The 12,858-nt window shown below is 46.9% G+C and overlaps 1 protein-coding gene and 1 pseudogene across 4 annotated transcripts in view; one reads left to right on the top strand and one right to left on the bottom strand.

The window, feature by feature from the left end:
• Positions 1-12,825, bottom strand: part of RFFL (ring finger and FYVE like domain containing E3 ubiquitin protein ligase) — an 88,813-nt gene extending 75,988 nt beyond the window's left edge. For 2 of the 4 annotated variants that reach the window (XM_037992526.2, XM_037992525.2), the window contains exon 1: positions 8,137-12,825. In XM_037992526.2, coding sequence (XP_037848454.1) covers positions 8,137-8,191 — 55 coding nt within the window. In that variant the 5' untranslated portion in view covers positions 8,192-12,825. Of the gene's footprint in view, positions 1-2,034; positions 2,234-8,136 lie in introns of those variants that run through there. The other 2 variants (XM_008011037.3, XM_073004853.1) reach the window with 1 other exon arrangement.
• LOC119621965 (U6 spliceosomal RNA) lies at positions 7,125-7,189 on the top strand (annotated as a pseudogene).
• Positions 12,826-12,858: the final 33 nt, after the last annotated feature.

Below are 12,858 nucleotides of genomic sequence, written 5' to 3' on the forward strand. Positions count from 1 at the left end.
AGAGGTGTTCCAGCCTGGCGAGGTGGCTCATATCTGTAATCTCAGAACTTGGGGAAGCCGAGGCAGGAGGATCGCTTGAGCCCAGCTCATGACCAACCACACGGCAAAACCTCGTCTCTACAGAAAATACAGAAACTAGCTGGGTGTGGTTTCCTGTGCCTGAGATCCCAGCTACTCAAGAGGCTGAGAAGGGAGAGTCACCTAAGCCTAGGAGGTCAAGGCTGCAGTAAGCCATGATTACGCCACTGCATGCCAGTATGAGTGACAGAGTGAGACTCTGCCTCCAAAAAAAAAAAAAAGGTGTTCCTATTAGATGGTACCAAGCAGAGATATGTCAACTGGGTTGGTCATGAGAGGAGGTTTGAAAGAAATTGATTTTTAAGGTTTCTGAGAAGAGCCTTCTTTTTTTGTGCATGTTATTTTGGCAGCTAAACTGGTCAACTTAGATAGTTACAACCCTTGATCCCAATGAAAACAAGATATCACAACTGTCTACCTGATCAATATGAAAGTTTTTAATGGGCTGGTCTTTGCAATTAGATGGGCATTAAAATGACTGTGAGATTACATGAACATTTTCTTCAATCACAATCAAGATATTAGCCCTGCCACATCAATCTGAAATTGTTATGAAAATATACCCAAATATTTTCAAACTTAAGAATACCTCTAAATAAACTGTTAACTTATGAACTGTACTCTAAAATTCAGAATTAAGAAATATACAATAAAAGTTCAGAAACCTTTGCCATCATCTACTTCCTTGAATGTGAAAGAGAATGTAATCAGGGAAAAGGATAAAGAAGTTGTCAAACCTGAAATCCCCTGAACAGAAAGGAATTGTCACCGCTAGGCTGCAGCCCTAGAAGTCTGTACACGAATTCAGTCCAGTACCTTGTCTCCTGCCTACTCCTATTCCTAGAAGAATGGTATAATAAATGGGCAGCCCAGCCCACATTTCAGTAAACTGAACTGTCACTGGGAGAATAAGGCACCCCAAACAGTTGCAGCGACAGTGGTAACAGGAAGTCTCTCTGTCCTCCAAACCAATAATCAAAGGGATACATACGGAACTTACTGCTTTCTTAGAAGGCCACATGCACCCCAGGATGTTTGCTCATCACGTCACTTTGGCCTTTAACCAGGGAGCAAAGTGACAGTCGTGGGTAAAACCCTATTTCCAAGCTAACAATTATCCTTCCTTATGGTAGACTAGGGGGTGCACAGGACACTCTTGATTACACAAGCAGTTTTTTTTCCCCCTAGAACAAATGACAGACCAACAAAAAGGAGAAAATATGCTGTTGTTTATCTCTTCTGCCAGCCTGAACTCAAGCTCTGAGCAGACGTGCCAGGCAGGGGAGGCTCTCGCTCCCCTGGTTCGCCAGACTTCCCCATGTCTGGTCAAATGTCTCCTGGGCAGCCGGCTGAAGAGAGGCCCCATTTCCCTCTCGGTCTTGACCGCTGCCGCACAGTGGCGACCTCACACACATCGCGAACAGAGGACAACTCCCAAGCGAGGGAACAGTGGACCCTGGGGGGAGAGCCGCATTCCCAAACTTCATCGAACCTCCAAACTCCAAACCTCCCTCCTCCAGCCACCTCCGTCTAAGACGGAGGTAGGGACGAGCTGGTTCCTTCAAAGGGGTAAGCAGGCCGCCGCGGACATGCCTCAGTTTCCTTTGCCGTACAAAGAGATATCTTTTCCCCACAAGCCAACTAGACCTGCCGGTCTGCAGGGCACCTGGGGATAATCGAGGGCGCACGTCTCCTGTTACTGCCCCCACAGGTGAAACGCTTTCTTTGAGGGGACTTTTCAAAGGACAGGTGTGGGCTGCCCTGAAGGCGGGGACTTGCAGCCAGGAAAGGGCTTCCCCCCACCCCTGTAGGGCAGAGAGAGTCCCAGGCCGCGCCCCACACAGAGGAGGGGCGCCCAGACTACAGCCTGACGGCACCCGAGCGTACCCCTTCCCGTCCTTCCCCAGGCCGGGCGCCCTGCGGCCCCCAGCGCCGTCGCCGCCGCAGCCTCCTCACCTGCTGCGGCCGCCGGCCCGGCCGGCACCTGGGAGAGGAGGCGAGGGGAGGGGCCGGATCTCGGCCGCGGACGCCTCAGGCAGGGAGGCTGCGGACTCCGCCGCGGCGGCGTCTCTGGGGCTGAGGGGCACCCGGGGGCGGTCGCGACATCCTCACGGGCGGCCCCAGGAAGTCGGCCCCCCCACCCATCCCCAGCCGGCCCGGCCCGGCCGCTCCCGCCCCTCGCGCGGCCCCGCCCCTGACTCGGCCCCGCCCCCTCTCGGGAGCGCGCCTCCGCTCCCGCCGCGCCCGATCCACCATAGAGAAGAGCCAGGCGCGCAGCGGCCTCGAGCGCAGCCTCCTCTCGCGCCCCCTGGCGGAGCTGAGGCTCCCGGAGGCGGGGCCGGGCTGGCCGGAGCCGTGGGACCATAGGAGGCGTCGTTTCCTCGAAGTCATGGTGTCGGCCGCTGCTGGTTACCTTGGTCACACAACTCTGCGGGAGGCGCCCAAGGGTCCAGGTCCACGTCTTAGCTGGGTCAAGACCCGGCTTGGTGACCTTGAGCGAGTCCCTCAACACCTCTGAACACATTTCATAAAACTTTGAAAGGTGCCTGACTTTCATGTCTCATTGACTCTCGTCAGTGCTATGAGCAGGCGATGGTTTCCCCCACTTCATGATTGGAGAAACCCAGCCCCACTAGGGGTTACGAGCTTATTCAGCGTCCCACAACTGGGAGGTATTAGAAGCCCGGTCTGTGGGACCTAAAAGCCCATGCTTGTTCCACTGACTCCAGCACTGCCCCGTCTAAACCCCTAGGATTAGCTACTTCCCCTCAGGAAGGTGAGGAAGCTGCTGAGGAAGGCTGTGGTAGAGTAAGAATGACTCAGCAAGGATCCACCCCTGCCCTTCACCCGTGCACCTCTCAGCAAGGTACCTAACCTTTACGAACTCTGGTTTTCTCACCCCAGAAACACAGGTTGGCGTGAGGATTTAGTGAGCACATGCATGTAGCTGTGCTTATTACTGAGTACAAACAGCAGGGCGGCCCAGGGGATGGTTAGCCAGCGTGGGCTACGATGCCTAGTCATGAACATAATATTAAGTTCTAATCCTTCTTTTAAATGGTGTCTAGTGACACAATTTTCTTAGGCTTTAGGTTCTATTGAGAACCCCCAGAGTTTTTCTGAGCAATTTGTATTTTCAAACAAGTAATATCGTAAGGAAAAGTGAAGTAAAAAATAAGATCATGAGCCAGGCGTGGTGGCTCATGCCTGTAATCCCAGCACTTTGGAAGGCTGAGGTGGGTGGATCACCTGACGTCAGGAGTTCGAGACCAGCCTGGCCAACATGGTGAAACCCCATCTCTATCAAAAACACAAAAATTAGCCAGGAATGGTGGCGGATGCCTGTAACCCCAGCTACTTGGAAGGCAGAGGTTGCAGTGAGTCAAGGTCATGCCATTGCACTCCAGCCTGGGCAACAAGGGTGAGATGGTGTCTCAATAATAATAACAATAATATTACATATACATACCAGACTCTGTCACTTTACAAGTATTATTTCCAATCCTCACAACGCAGCAAACTGAGTACTATTATTCCCATGTTATCAGTGAGGATCTACATATTAAGTAATTTACCCAAAGCCACATGGTTAGAAAAAGATGGAGCTGGAATGTACTGCTTTTTTTTTTTTTTTTTCTTTCAACCAGAAGTGTCTTGAATACACGGAGCTGCAATTTATTTATTTTTATTTTTTGAGACAGAGGTCTCACTGTCACCCAGGCTGGAATGCAGTGGTGTGATCTCGGCTCATTGCAACCTCCGCCTCCCAGGTTCAAAGGATCCTCCCACCCTACAGGTGGGTCTACAGTCACCCGCTACCACGCCCCGCTAATTTGTTTATTTGTTTGCCTGTTTTTGGTAGAGACAGTTTCACCATGTTGGCCAGGCTGGTCTTAACCTCCTAACCTCAAGCGATCTGCCGCCTCGGCCTCCCAAAGTGCTGGGATTACAGGGATGAGCCACTGCACCCCAACAAGCTGGAATTTAAAACCGATTTTTTCAATCACCTGGAATGCATGGAAAGACTGACCTGCTAAAGGCCTCCCACATCCGAATTAAATGTACCCATCGTTTTCCTTCCTGGCTGTTTTTGTAACTTACCCTGATGCAATTCTGTCTTGTCTGCTTCTCTCCAAGTCTCTATTTCCACCCCTACCCTCCAAAGGCATTTATTATCTCCTCCTTTCCCTCTAATTCCTTTTCCCTAGATATGCCAGGACCTTGTCCATCCTCTCAATTCTGAAATAGAGTCCTAGCTGGGATGAAGGCACAGCATTTTCCACCACATCGCTCTTTCTCTTGATAGAAATCATAGCTATAGAAAGTTAATAGGTCCAGGCCAGTCGCAGTGGCTCATGCCTCTAATCCCAGCACTTCGGAAGACCTGATCACTTGAGGTCAGGAGTTTGAGACCAGCCTGGCCAACGTAGTGAAACCCCGTCTCTACTAAAAATAACAATAATTGGGCCGGGTGCGGTGGCTCACGCCTGTAATCCCAGCACTTTGGGAGGCCAAGGCGGGCGGATCACGAGGTCAGGAGATCGAGACCATCCTGGCTAACACGGTGAAACCCTGTCTACACTAAAAATACAAAAAATTAGCCGGTTGTGGTGGCAGGCACTTGTAGTCCCAGCTACTTGGGAGGCTAAGGCAGGAGAATGGTGTGAACCCGGGAGGCGGAGCTTGCAGTGAGCCGAGATCGCGCCATTGCACTCCAGCCTGGGTGACAGAGCGAGACTCTGTCTCAAAAATAAATAAATAAATAAATAATAAAATAACAAAAATTAACCAGGCATGGTGGCATACACCTATAATCCCAGCTACTCGGGAGGCTGAGGCAGGAGAATCACTTGAACTCAGGAGATGGAGGCTGCAGTGAACCGAGATCATGCCACTGCACTCCAGCCTAGGTGACAGAGTAAGGCTCTATCTCAAAAAAAAAAAAAAAAAAGTTAATAGGTCCAGAACAAGGGTGGGGTGAGACCTGGAGATGTCCTTTTGTAAACTTAGTTTACAACCTGAAGGTTCAGTTCTGAAAGGGGGTGCACTTAATCCACCAATCGGATCCAATAATTGAAGTCTAGATTCATGACATCCTGTGGAAATCATTTTTTTCTGGGCCCTCTGGTCCGTATTACAAGCAAATCATTTGAATGCTACTAAATAATGTGCATATCACTGCAGCACAGGGGCCTCCGAGCTGCGTTTACCCACGCTCCTCCTTTCTCCACCTTAGGCATTACCACCATCACTATTTTTCATCTTTATCATGCCCTTCCACAGAGGCATTCAATAATGTACCTATTGTGCAAGTAATCTGAAATCCTTTTCGGCGAGCAATAGTATTTAATAGTGATAAAACACTAATTTGTCTACCAAGTGACATATTTATAGGAGCTGTTTATTTGGATATATTTTTATTATTTCTCCTCATTTGCTAAGTACTTTCCAATACATATTTATGAAGCACAGGCCTTTCCCTAAACAGTAGTGAAAAAATAAATCATACTATTTCTTTTATTAGTAGCAGCATGGCTTGGAAGTCCTAGTGCCCTGATTTTAGTTACTTCTGGCAAGAGCTGGAAGAATTAATAGTGACTGACCACCTACTATGTGCCAGATTCTCTGTGAAAGGCACTTTACATAAATTATCTGTTTAATTCCCCTGAGACATATATTTTACCAACAAAGAAAATGTAATTCCCCTGCAACGTACACTTTACCAATAGGACAGAGACATTACCTTGTCTAAGTAATTTGGCCAGAAAGGGACTAGCAGGGTTTTGAACTTAGATCTTTTTCCTGATTCCAAAATCCCAAATCACCATTCCATTTCACCAGCATGCCCTACCGACTTCTCTGGACCTAACAGCTTCTGTTTTTGAGAGAGGATGCGTAGGTTACTGAGAATGGAACAGTTAGAGATAAACATACACAGGGTGCTAACCCTAATTTTTCTAAGAGAGGTTACCCTTCAAGGAATTTACTCCCTAAGAAAGCAATGGAAGGATGTTGCCCAAAGAGAAGAGCCAGTACTAGTGCTTGATCCATTCCTGGAGACAGAACTGGCTTCATTGTTTGCAAGAAACAGTGCAAAATATGGGACCCTTGTTTAAAAATTAAGAATTTCAAGATGGCAACAGCAGAGCATTAAACTAAGTGCAGGGCCCTGCTAAGCATGGGGCCCTGTGTGACTGCACTGGTCATATCACCATGTAGCTGGGCCTGCCTGGACAGAAGAAAGCTGTCATCAGTACCTCCCATGTATCATAAGCTTCATAATATGAGATTGAATGCCTATGTCATGCCTGGAAAACTATCCAGTGTTTTACATAAGCTACATGATCCTAAAACAACTCTATGAAACAGATGTTATTTTTCCCATTTCACAGTGGATGAAACTAAGGTTTAAAGAGACTGTTATTCATCCAATGTTATACGGCAAGTAAATGTCAAAGCTAGGACCAAGTTAGTTGAGATCTAAAAAATCCTGTTCCTTGACTTTGTATCTTTGTCAGCACAGGCCCATTATTTTCCTACAAAACTCAAACTTAAGCTGAGGCTATTAGGCCAAAAACTACAGAGAGGCCAAGGAAGACCAGAGATTCAAGGGCTACTCAAAAAGTCAAACTTGTGCAGCAGCTGAAGCGCAGCCGTACAGATCCAGGGCATGAGGACCTGGCAGAGAGAACTCCATCATTCATGGTAAATGTCATGGCCAATACCCAGACTCCTCCAAGACTGAAGGGAAACCCAGTGAGGTGCTTGATAAAGAGCAGCTACATGGAACCTGAGGCATCTAACTCAGTAAAATATTGTAAATAGTCCACTACAGTTAGAAACAAGACAAGGATGATTGTTACTGTTGCTTCTATTCTGCGTAGTACTAAAAGTCAGTTTATACAGTGCAATAGGACAAGAAAAAATGATAGAAAGCATTCAGGATCACTTTGGATTAATAATATACCTAACTTCTAAGTTAAGGCCTATGCATCGCAGAGCCTTCTCCAATGCCAACCAGAATTCGACAGTTTAAACCTTACCCAGTGCTTGCTTCAGCAGCACATACACTAAAGTTGGAACAATACAAAGAAGATTAGCATGGCCCCTGAAATAAATTAAAAAATAAATCCTACCCAGACAACTGCATGACAGAACACAGCAAAAACCTAGTAGGATATACATCTAAATCCCTTATCTCCTCCTTCTTCACATCTCAGGGCTGCAGAGGACCTGTTGTTTTGTTTTGTTTTTTTGAGACAGAGTCTCGTTCCATCGCCCAGACTGGAGTACAATAGCCTGATCTCGGCTCACTGCAACTTCCGCCACCCGGGTTCCAGCGATTCTCCTGCCTCAGCCTTCTGAGTAGCTGGAACTATAGGCACCCGCCACCACACCCAGCTAAATTTTGTATTTTTAATAGAAATGGGGTTTCGCCCTGTTGGCCAAGCTGGTCTCGAACTCCTGATTTCAAATGATCCACCCGAATCAGCCTCCCAGAGTGCTGAGAAGACAGGCGTGAGCCTCCACACTCAGCCGGTCCTGTTGTTTTTTATTCAGCTTTATTTCCCCCTAAACCTCCAGTTCTCTTTAATACTAATGGTATCTGCCTTCTCCAAGTGTTTGTCATTCTCTTGTAACTTCTCTGGGGGAAATCAGAAAGAGCTGAGAAAGTAGATCTGTGATCCAGCTTTTTATGCAGAGCTAAGCTGAAAAGAGGTTGGGATGTGCAGCCCTTGCTGCTACCAGGGCAAAGTATGAAAAAGAATTTTGTGGAAACATTTACATATTTACAGCAGAAGGCAGCATGCAGATGGGACAAAATGGGTTTGGTATCAGGCAGACATGTGTCTGGATTCCCGTGCTGCCACTTATTAGCTTTATGTCCTTAACCTCACTGAGCTCCCATTTACTGTCTATTAAATGGAATGAGTCCCTCTGCCACAAGGCAGTCCTAAGGTCATAATGAGACATGCATCAGGGGCCTAAGAATACATAATAGAGCCTTGATTAACTCATCTTGGGGACTACCGTAGGTACTAGTGAGAGGCTACCCACCCAGCATCCAGTTCATCCGCACACTCTCCTTTCTAGTAGAAAGCAGAACTCTCATTTTTCTTTCAGTGGCTCCAGCATGTGCTTCAGGAAAACCTGTCCCCAGCCTCAGCTCCAGGGCTATTTCCTAGTTGGTTCGAGTCAATCACAGCAGTCCCTTTTTCTTACCAGTTACTGGATTACACGTGGGTGTATGAAGCAATTCTGCACCAATGAGATTTGAGGTGAGTCAGCTTTGGTTGGAAGTTAGTTCTGAGTTAGTCCTTTGTTAAATTAAATTTGGGGTCGGGTGCAGTGGCTCATGCCTGTAATCCAGGCACTTTGGGAGGCAGAGGCATGTGAATCACCTGAGGTCAGGAGTTTGAGACCAGTCTGGCCAACATGGTGAAACCCCGTCTCTACTAAAAATACAAAAAGAGCCGGGGATGGGGGTGCATGCTTGTAATCCCAGCTACTCTGGAGGCTGAGGCAGGAGAATTGCTTGAACCCAGGAGGCGGAGGTTGCAGTGAGCCAAGACCGTGCCACTGCACTCCAGCCTGGTGACAAAGTGAGACTCTGTCTCAAACAAACAAACAAGCAACAAACAAACAAAAGCTACATTTGGCCTGAGGGCTAGTCACAGTGGCTCATGCCTATAATCCCAGCCCTTTGGGAGGCCGAGGCAGGCAGATCATCTGAGGTCAGGAGTTCGATACCAGCCACAGCCAACATGGTGAAACCCTGTCTTTACTAAAAATACAAAAAAAGTTGAGCGTGGTAGCACGTGCCTGTAATCCCAGCTACTCAGGGGGCTGAGGCAGGAGAATCACTTGAACCCAAGAGGCGGAGGTGCAGTGAGCCGAGATCATGCCACTGTACTCCAGCCCGGGCAACAGAGCAAGACTCCATCTCAAAAAGAAAAAAAAAAAATTGACCTGAGGAGGCTTCCGTACTTGGGCCCTTAACAAACTGCAGCCTTAGTATGCAAACTACCTGAAAACCTAACTTAGGAGTATACTTTTGTAACAAATTGCTGAGTCTCAGCCAATCATATCATCAGCTTCAGTGGGTTCCAGGCAGCCAACTATTCAAACCATTTTCAAATAAGGCAAAGGCAGAGCTGTAACCAATTAGCTGTCTCTGTATCTCATTGCTGTTTTCTGACCATAAATGCTTTCAGACTATGTTGCAGTTCTGGAATTCTCTGAACCTGTCCTGGTTCTGAGGGCAGCCCAATTCTAGAATTGCAAATAAAAGTCAATTACAATCTGCAAAACTATATTTGCTTTAATTTTGTCTTTTCACACCTTGTTTTCTTAATTTTTATTATTATTTTATTTTATAGAGATAGGGTCTTGCTATGTTGCCCAGGCTGGTCTGGAACTCCTGGCCTCAAGCGATCCTCCTACTTTGGCCTCCCAAGGTACTGGGATTACAGGCAGGAGTCATAGTTCCTGGCATGTTAACACCTTGTTCTTTAAAGGACACACAGGAGATGACCCTTCTCCTGCCTGTAGATATTGTCATGTCTGGATTGATGCTCAGAATGGCTGCAGCCAGGCTTTCATAAGGGGAACAAGCTTGAAGACAAAACCAACATAAAAGAACAGAGCAGAAGGATGCAAAGGCCCTATGCCATTTGACAATGAGCCACTAAATTAATGAACCTTGGGCTTCATGTTATCAGAGATAATAAGTGTCCCTGCCAGGAATGGTGGCTCTTGACTGTAATCCCTAGCACTTTGGGAGGTCAAGGTGGCTAGATCACCTGAACCCAGGAGTTCAAGACCAGCCTAGACAACGTAGAGAGACTCCATCTCTACAAAAAAATACAAAACTTAGATGGGTGTGGTGGTGCACACCTGTAGTCCCAGCTACTTGGGAGACTGAGGTGGAAGGATCACTTAAGCCTGGGAGGTAGAGGGTAGAGTGAGCCGTGATTGTGCTACTGTACTCCAACCTGGGTGACAGAGCAAGAATCTGTCTTGAAACATAAAACAAATATATATAAATAAGTGTCCCTATTATTTACACTTCTTTAAGTTAGGTTTTGCTACTTGCAGCCTTAATGATACATGGACTTTTTGCCTGAGTCCTTGGAAATTCAAATGTCAGATTTTTAATTAAGGCCATCAAGCGCTAGCACATAGTAGGATCTCAACATTAATTTTGTCTGATGTCAGACAAAGGGCATACAATAGTTCCCTGTAAAAAATCTGTAAGAAGACACTCTGGGGACTCAATGATTAGATCAAGAGAAAAATGTTCCTGCATTCCTTCCTTGCCATCTTTAAAATGCATTAAAGCCCACTCATTCATTCATAGATATATATATATGTATATGTGTGTGAATATGTGTGTGTGTGTGTGTGTGTATATATATATATATTTTAGATGGAATCTCACTCTGTTGCCCAGGCTGGAGTGCAGTGGCACAATCTCAGCTCAATGAAACCTCCATCTCCCAGGTTCAAGCGATTCTCATGCCTCAGTCTCCCAAGTAGCTGGGATTACAGGTGCGAGCCACCACACCAGCTAATTTTTGTATTTTTAGTAGAGACAGGGTTTCACCATGTTGGCCAGGCTGGTCTTGAACTCCTGACCTCAAGTGATCTGCCTGCCTCAGCCTCCCAAAGTGCTGGGATTACAGGCATGAGCCACTGCACCTGGCTTATATATAAATAATGTGTGTGTGTATATATATGTATGTGTGTGTTTACATATATATGTATATATGTGTGTGTGTGTGTGTATATATATATATATTTTTTTTCCTAAGAACTAGAGAGTACCCTCAGGTCTCAAACCACTCCCAAAGGGGAAACTGAAAGCTGACACTTTATGGAAGGAACCCCTGAGATAGAGCCAGTCCTTTGCTTTTTTAAAAATATATTTTTAAAACATCATTCATCTATTTAATAATTACTGAGCTTCCATAATGTGTAAAGAGAAAAACTGACAAAAAGTGGGAGCCTATAGGCAGACACATGAACAGTGAATAAATAATACAGGGGAGTTACTGTAAGCATCGATCTAGATCACAGCTGAGGCATAAAAAAGGATGTCAGGGTGGGTGTGCACCAGACACTGGGAGCTGGGCAGAGACAGACACATAAGCAAAAGGAGCAAAAGGCACTTGGACAGGAGAGCCAGCCCAGCCCAAGTCCTACCAGGGGACTGCACAGTGTGATGTGGCCAGAACAGAGTGCAGTGGCAGCAGGCAGGCAAGACAAAGCCCTGGTCTAGGAGGATCCAAAGGATAAAGGTGGCTGTGAGGGACACAGCCTGCAGGAATGTCACATGGTGGTCTGAAGTAGCAGTGAATGGAACACCTTCCCATGGTCACAGCAGCTCCTTGAGTGAGAGCTATGGTGCCTTCAGATGGAGTTACAGCCCTAGCAGGAATAGACCTGTATGGACTGGAAATTAAATAAATAAAATGCAGGGATTCGTTTTGTTTTTTCTTTTTGAAACAGAGTCTCTGGTGCCCAGGCTGGAGTGCAGTGGCATGATCTCGGGTCATTGCAACCTCTGCTCCTGGGCTCAAGCGATCCTCCCCACTCGGCCTCCTGAGTAGCTGGCATTACAGGCATGCGCCACGACGCCTGGCTAATTTTTGTATTTTTAGTAGAGACGGGGTTTCACCATGTTGGTCAGGCTGGTCTGGAACTCCTGACCTTAGGTGACCCACCCACCTCGGCCTCCCAAAGTGCTGAGATTACAGGCATGAGCCACCACGCCTGGCCAATGTGGAGATTTAAAAAAAAAAAAAAAAACGGGTCCTGGTCTAGGAATCAGGTTCTGGGTTCCAGATCACACCTCCATCATTCTGCCACTAGGACTGTCAATCATCCTTTTTGAGCCTCAGGTACCTTCTCTGTTAAGTAACAGGATGGGCCAGATGATTTTTTTTTTTCTTGAGACAGGGTCTTGCTCTGTTACCCAGGCTGGGGTATAGTGGTGCGATCAGGGCTCATTGTAGCCTCAGCCTCCCAGGTTCAAGAGATTCTTCTGGCTCAGGCTCCCAAGTAGTAGGGACCACAGGTGCACCATGCCTAGCTAATTTAAATTTTTTTTTGTAGAAACGAGGTCTTATCATGTTGCCCAGGCTGGTCTTAAACTCTTAAACTCCTGCGCTCAAGTGATCCTCCTGCCTTAGGCTCCCAAAGTGCTACCCTTATAGGTGTGAGCCACTGTGCCTGGCCCCAGATGATCTCAAACTGCAGTCTTAGGGGCCTCAGTTAGGTATTAAGTACCTGAACTCACTACATACAGGGAATAGGGCAGAGATGCCAACCAGACTCCACCTTGAATACCAACTCCAACTGACTGGTAGTGGCTCCCTGGAGTGCTGTATTGAGAAAAACTTCAAAAACACTGAATTCCACAAAAAAGAGTGCTTGTGCCCAATTGGCGATGTCTGCTATGGGCTTAAGATGCCCAAATAGTACCTCGAGTGGCAGGAATTTGCAATTTCCAGCTTCATGTATTGCTTCTTACTGTGGTTGCAGGAATGTGCCAATCACCCATGGTATAAAGATACTGAAGATTAATTTCTCCTGGGGTCTTCTGTAAAAGCAAGCCTGGGGGAACCCAGGCTTAGGCTTACCAACCCTGTCCTCAATCCAACCCTGGTGCCAGTTTGCCACTCCTTCCCAATCCTCCATGGTTCTATCCCTGCTGCATTCATCACCTCTAAATGCCATTACTTTCTGAGTGTAACTCTGACCCTCCTTTCCTGCAGC

The sequence above is a fragment of the Chlorocebus sabaeus genome, chromosome 16 (genome assembly GCF_047675955.1).
Source record: "Chlorocebus sabaeus isolate Y175 chromosome 16, mChlSab1.0.hap1, whole genome shotgun sequence".
NCBI classification, from domain to species: Eukaryota; Metazoa; Chordata; class Mammalia; order Primates; family Cercopithecidae; genus Chlorocebus; species Chlorocebus sabaeus.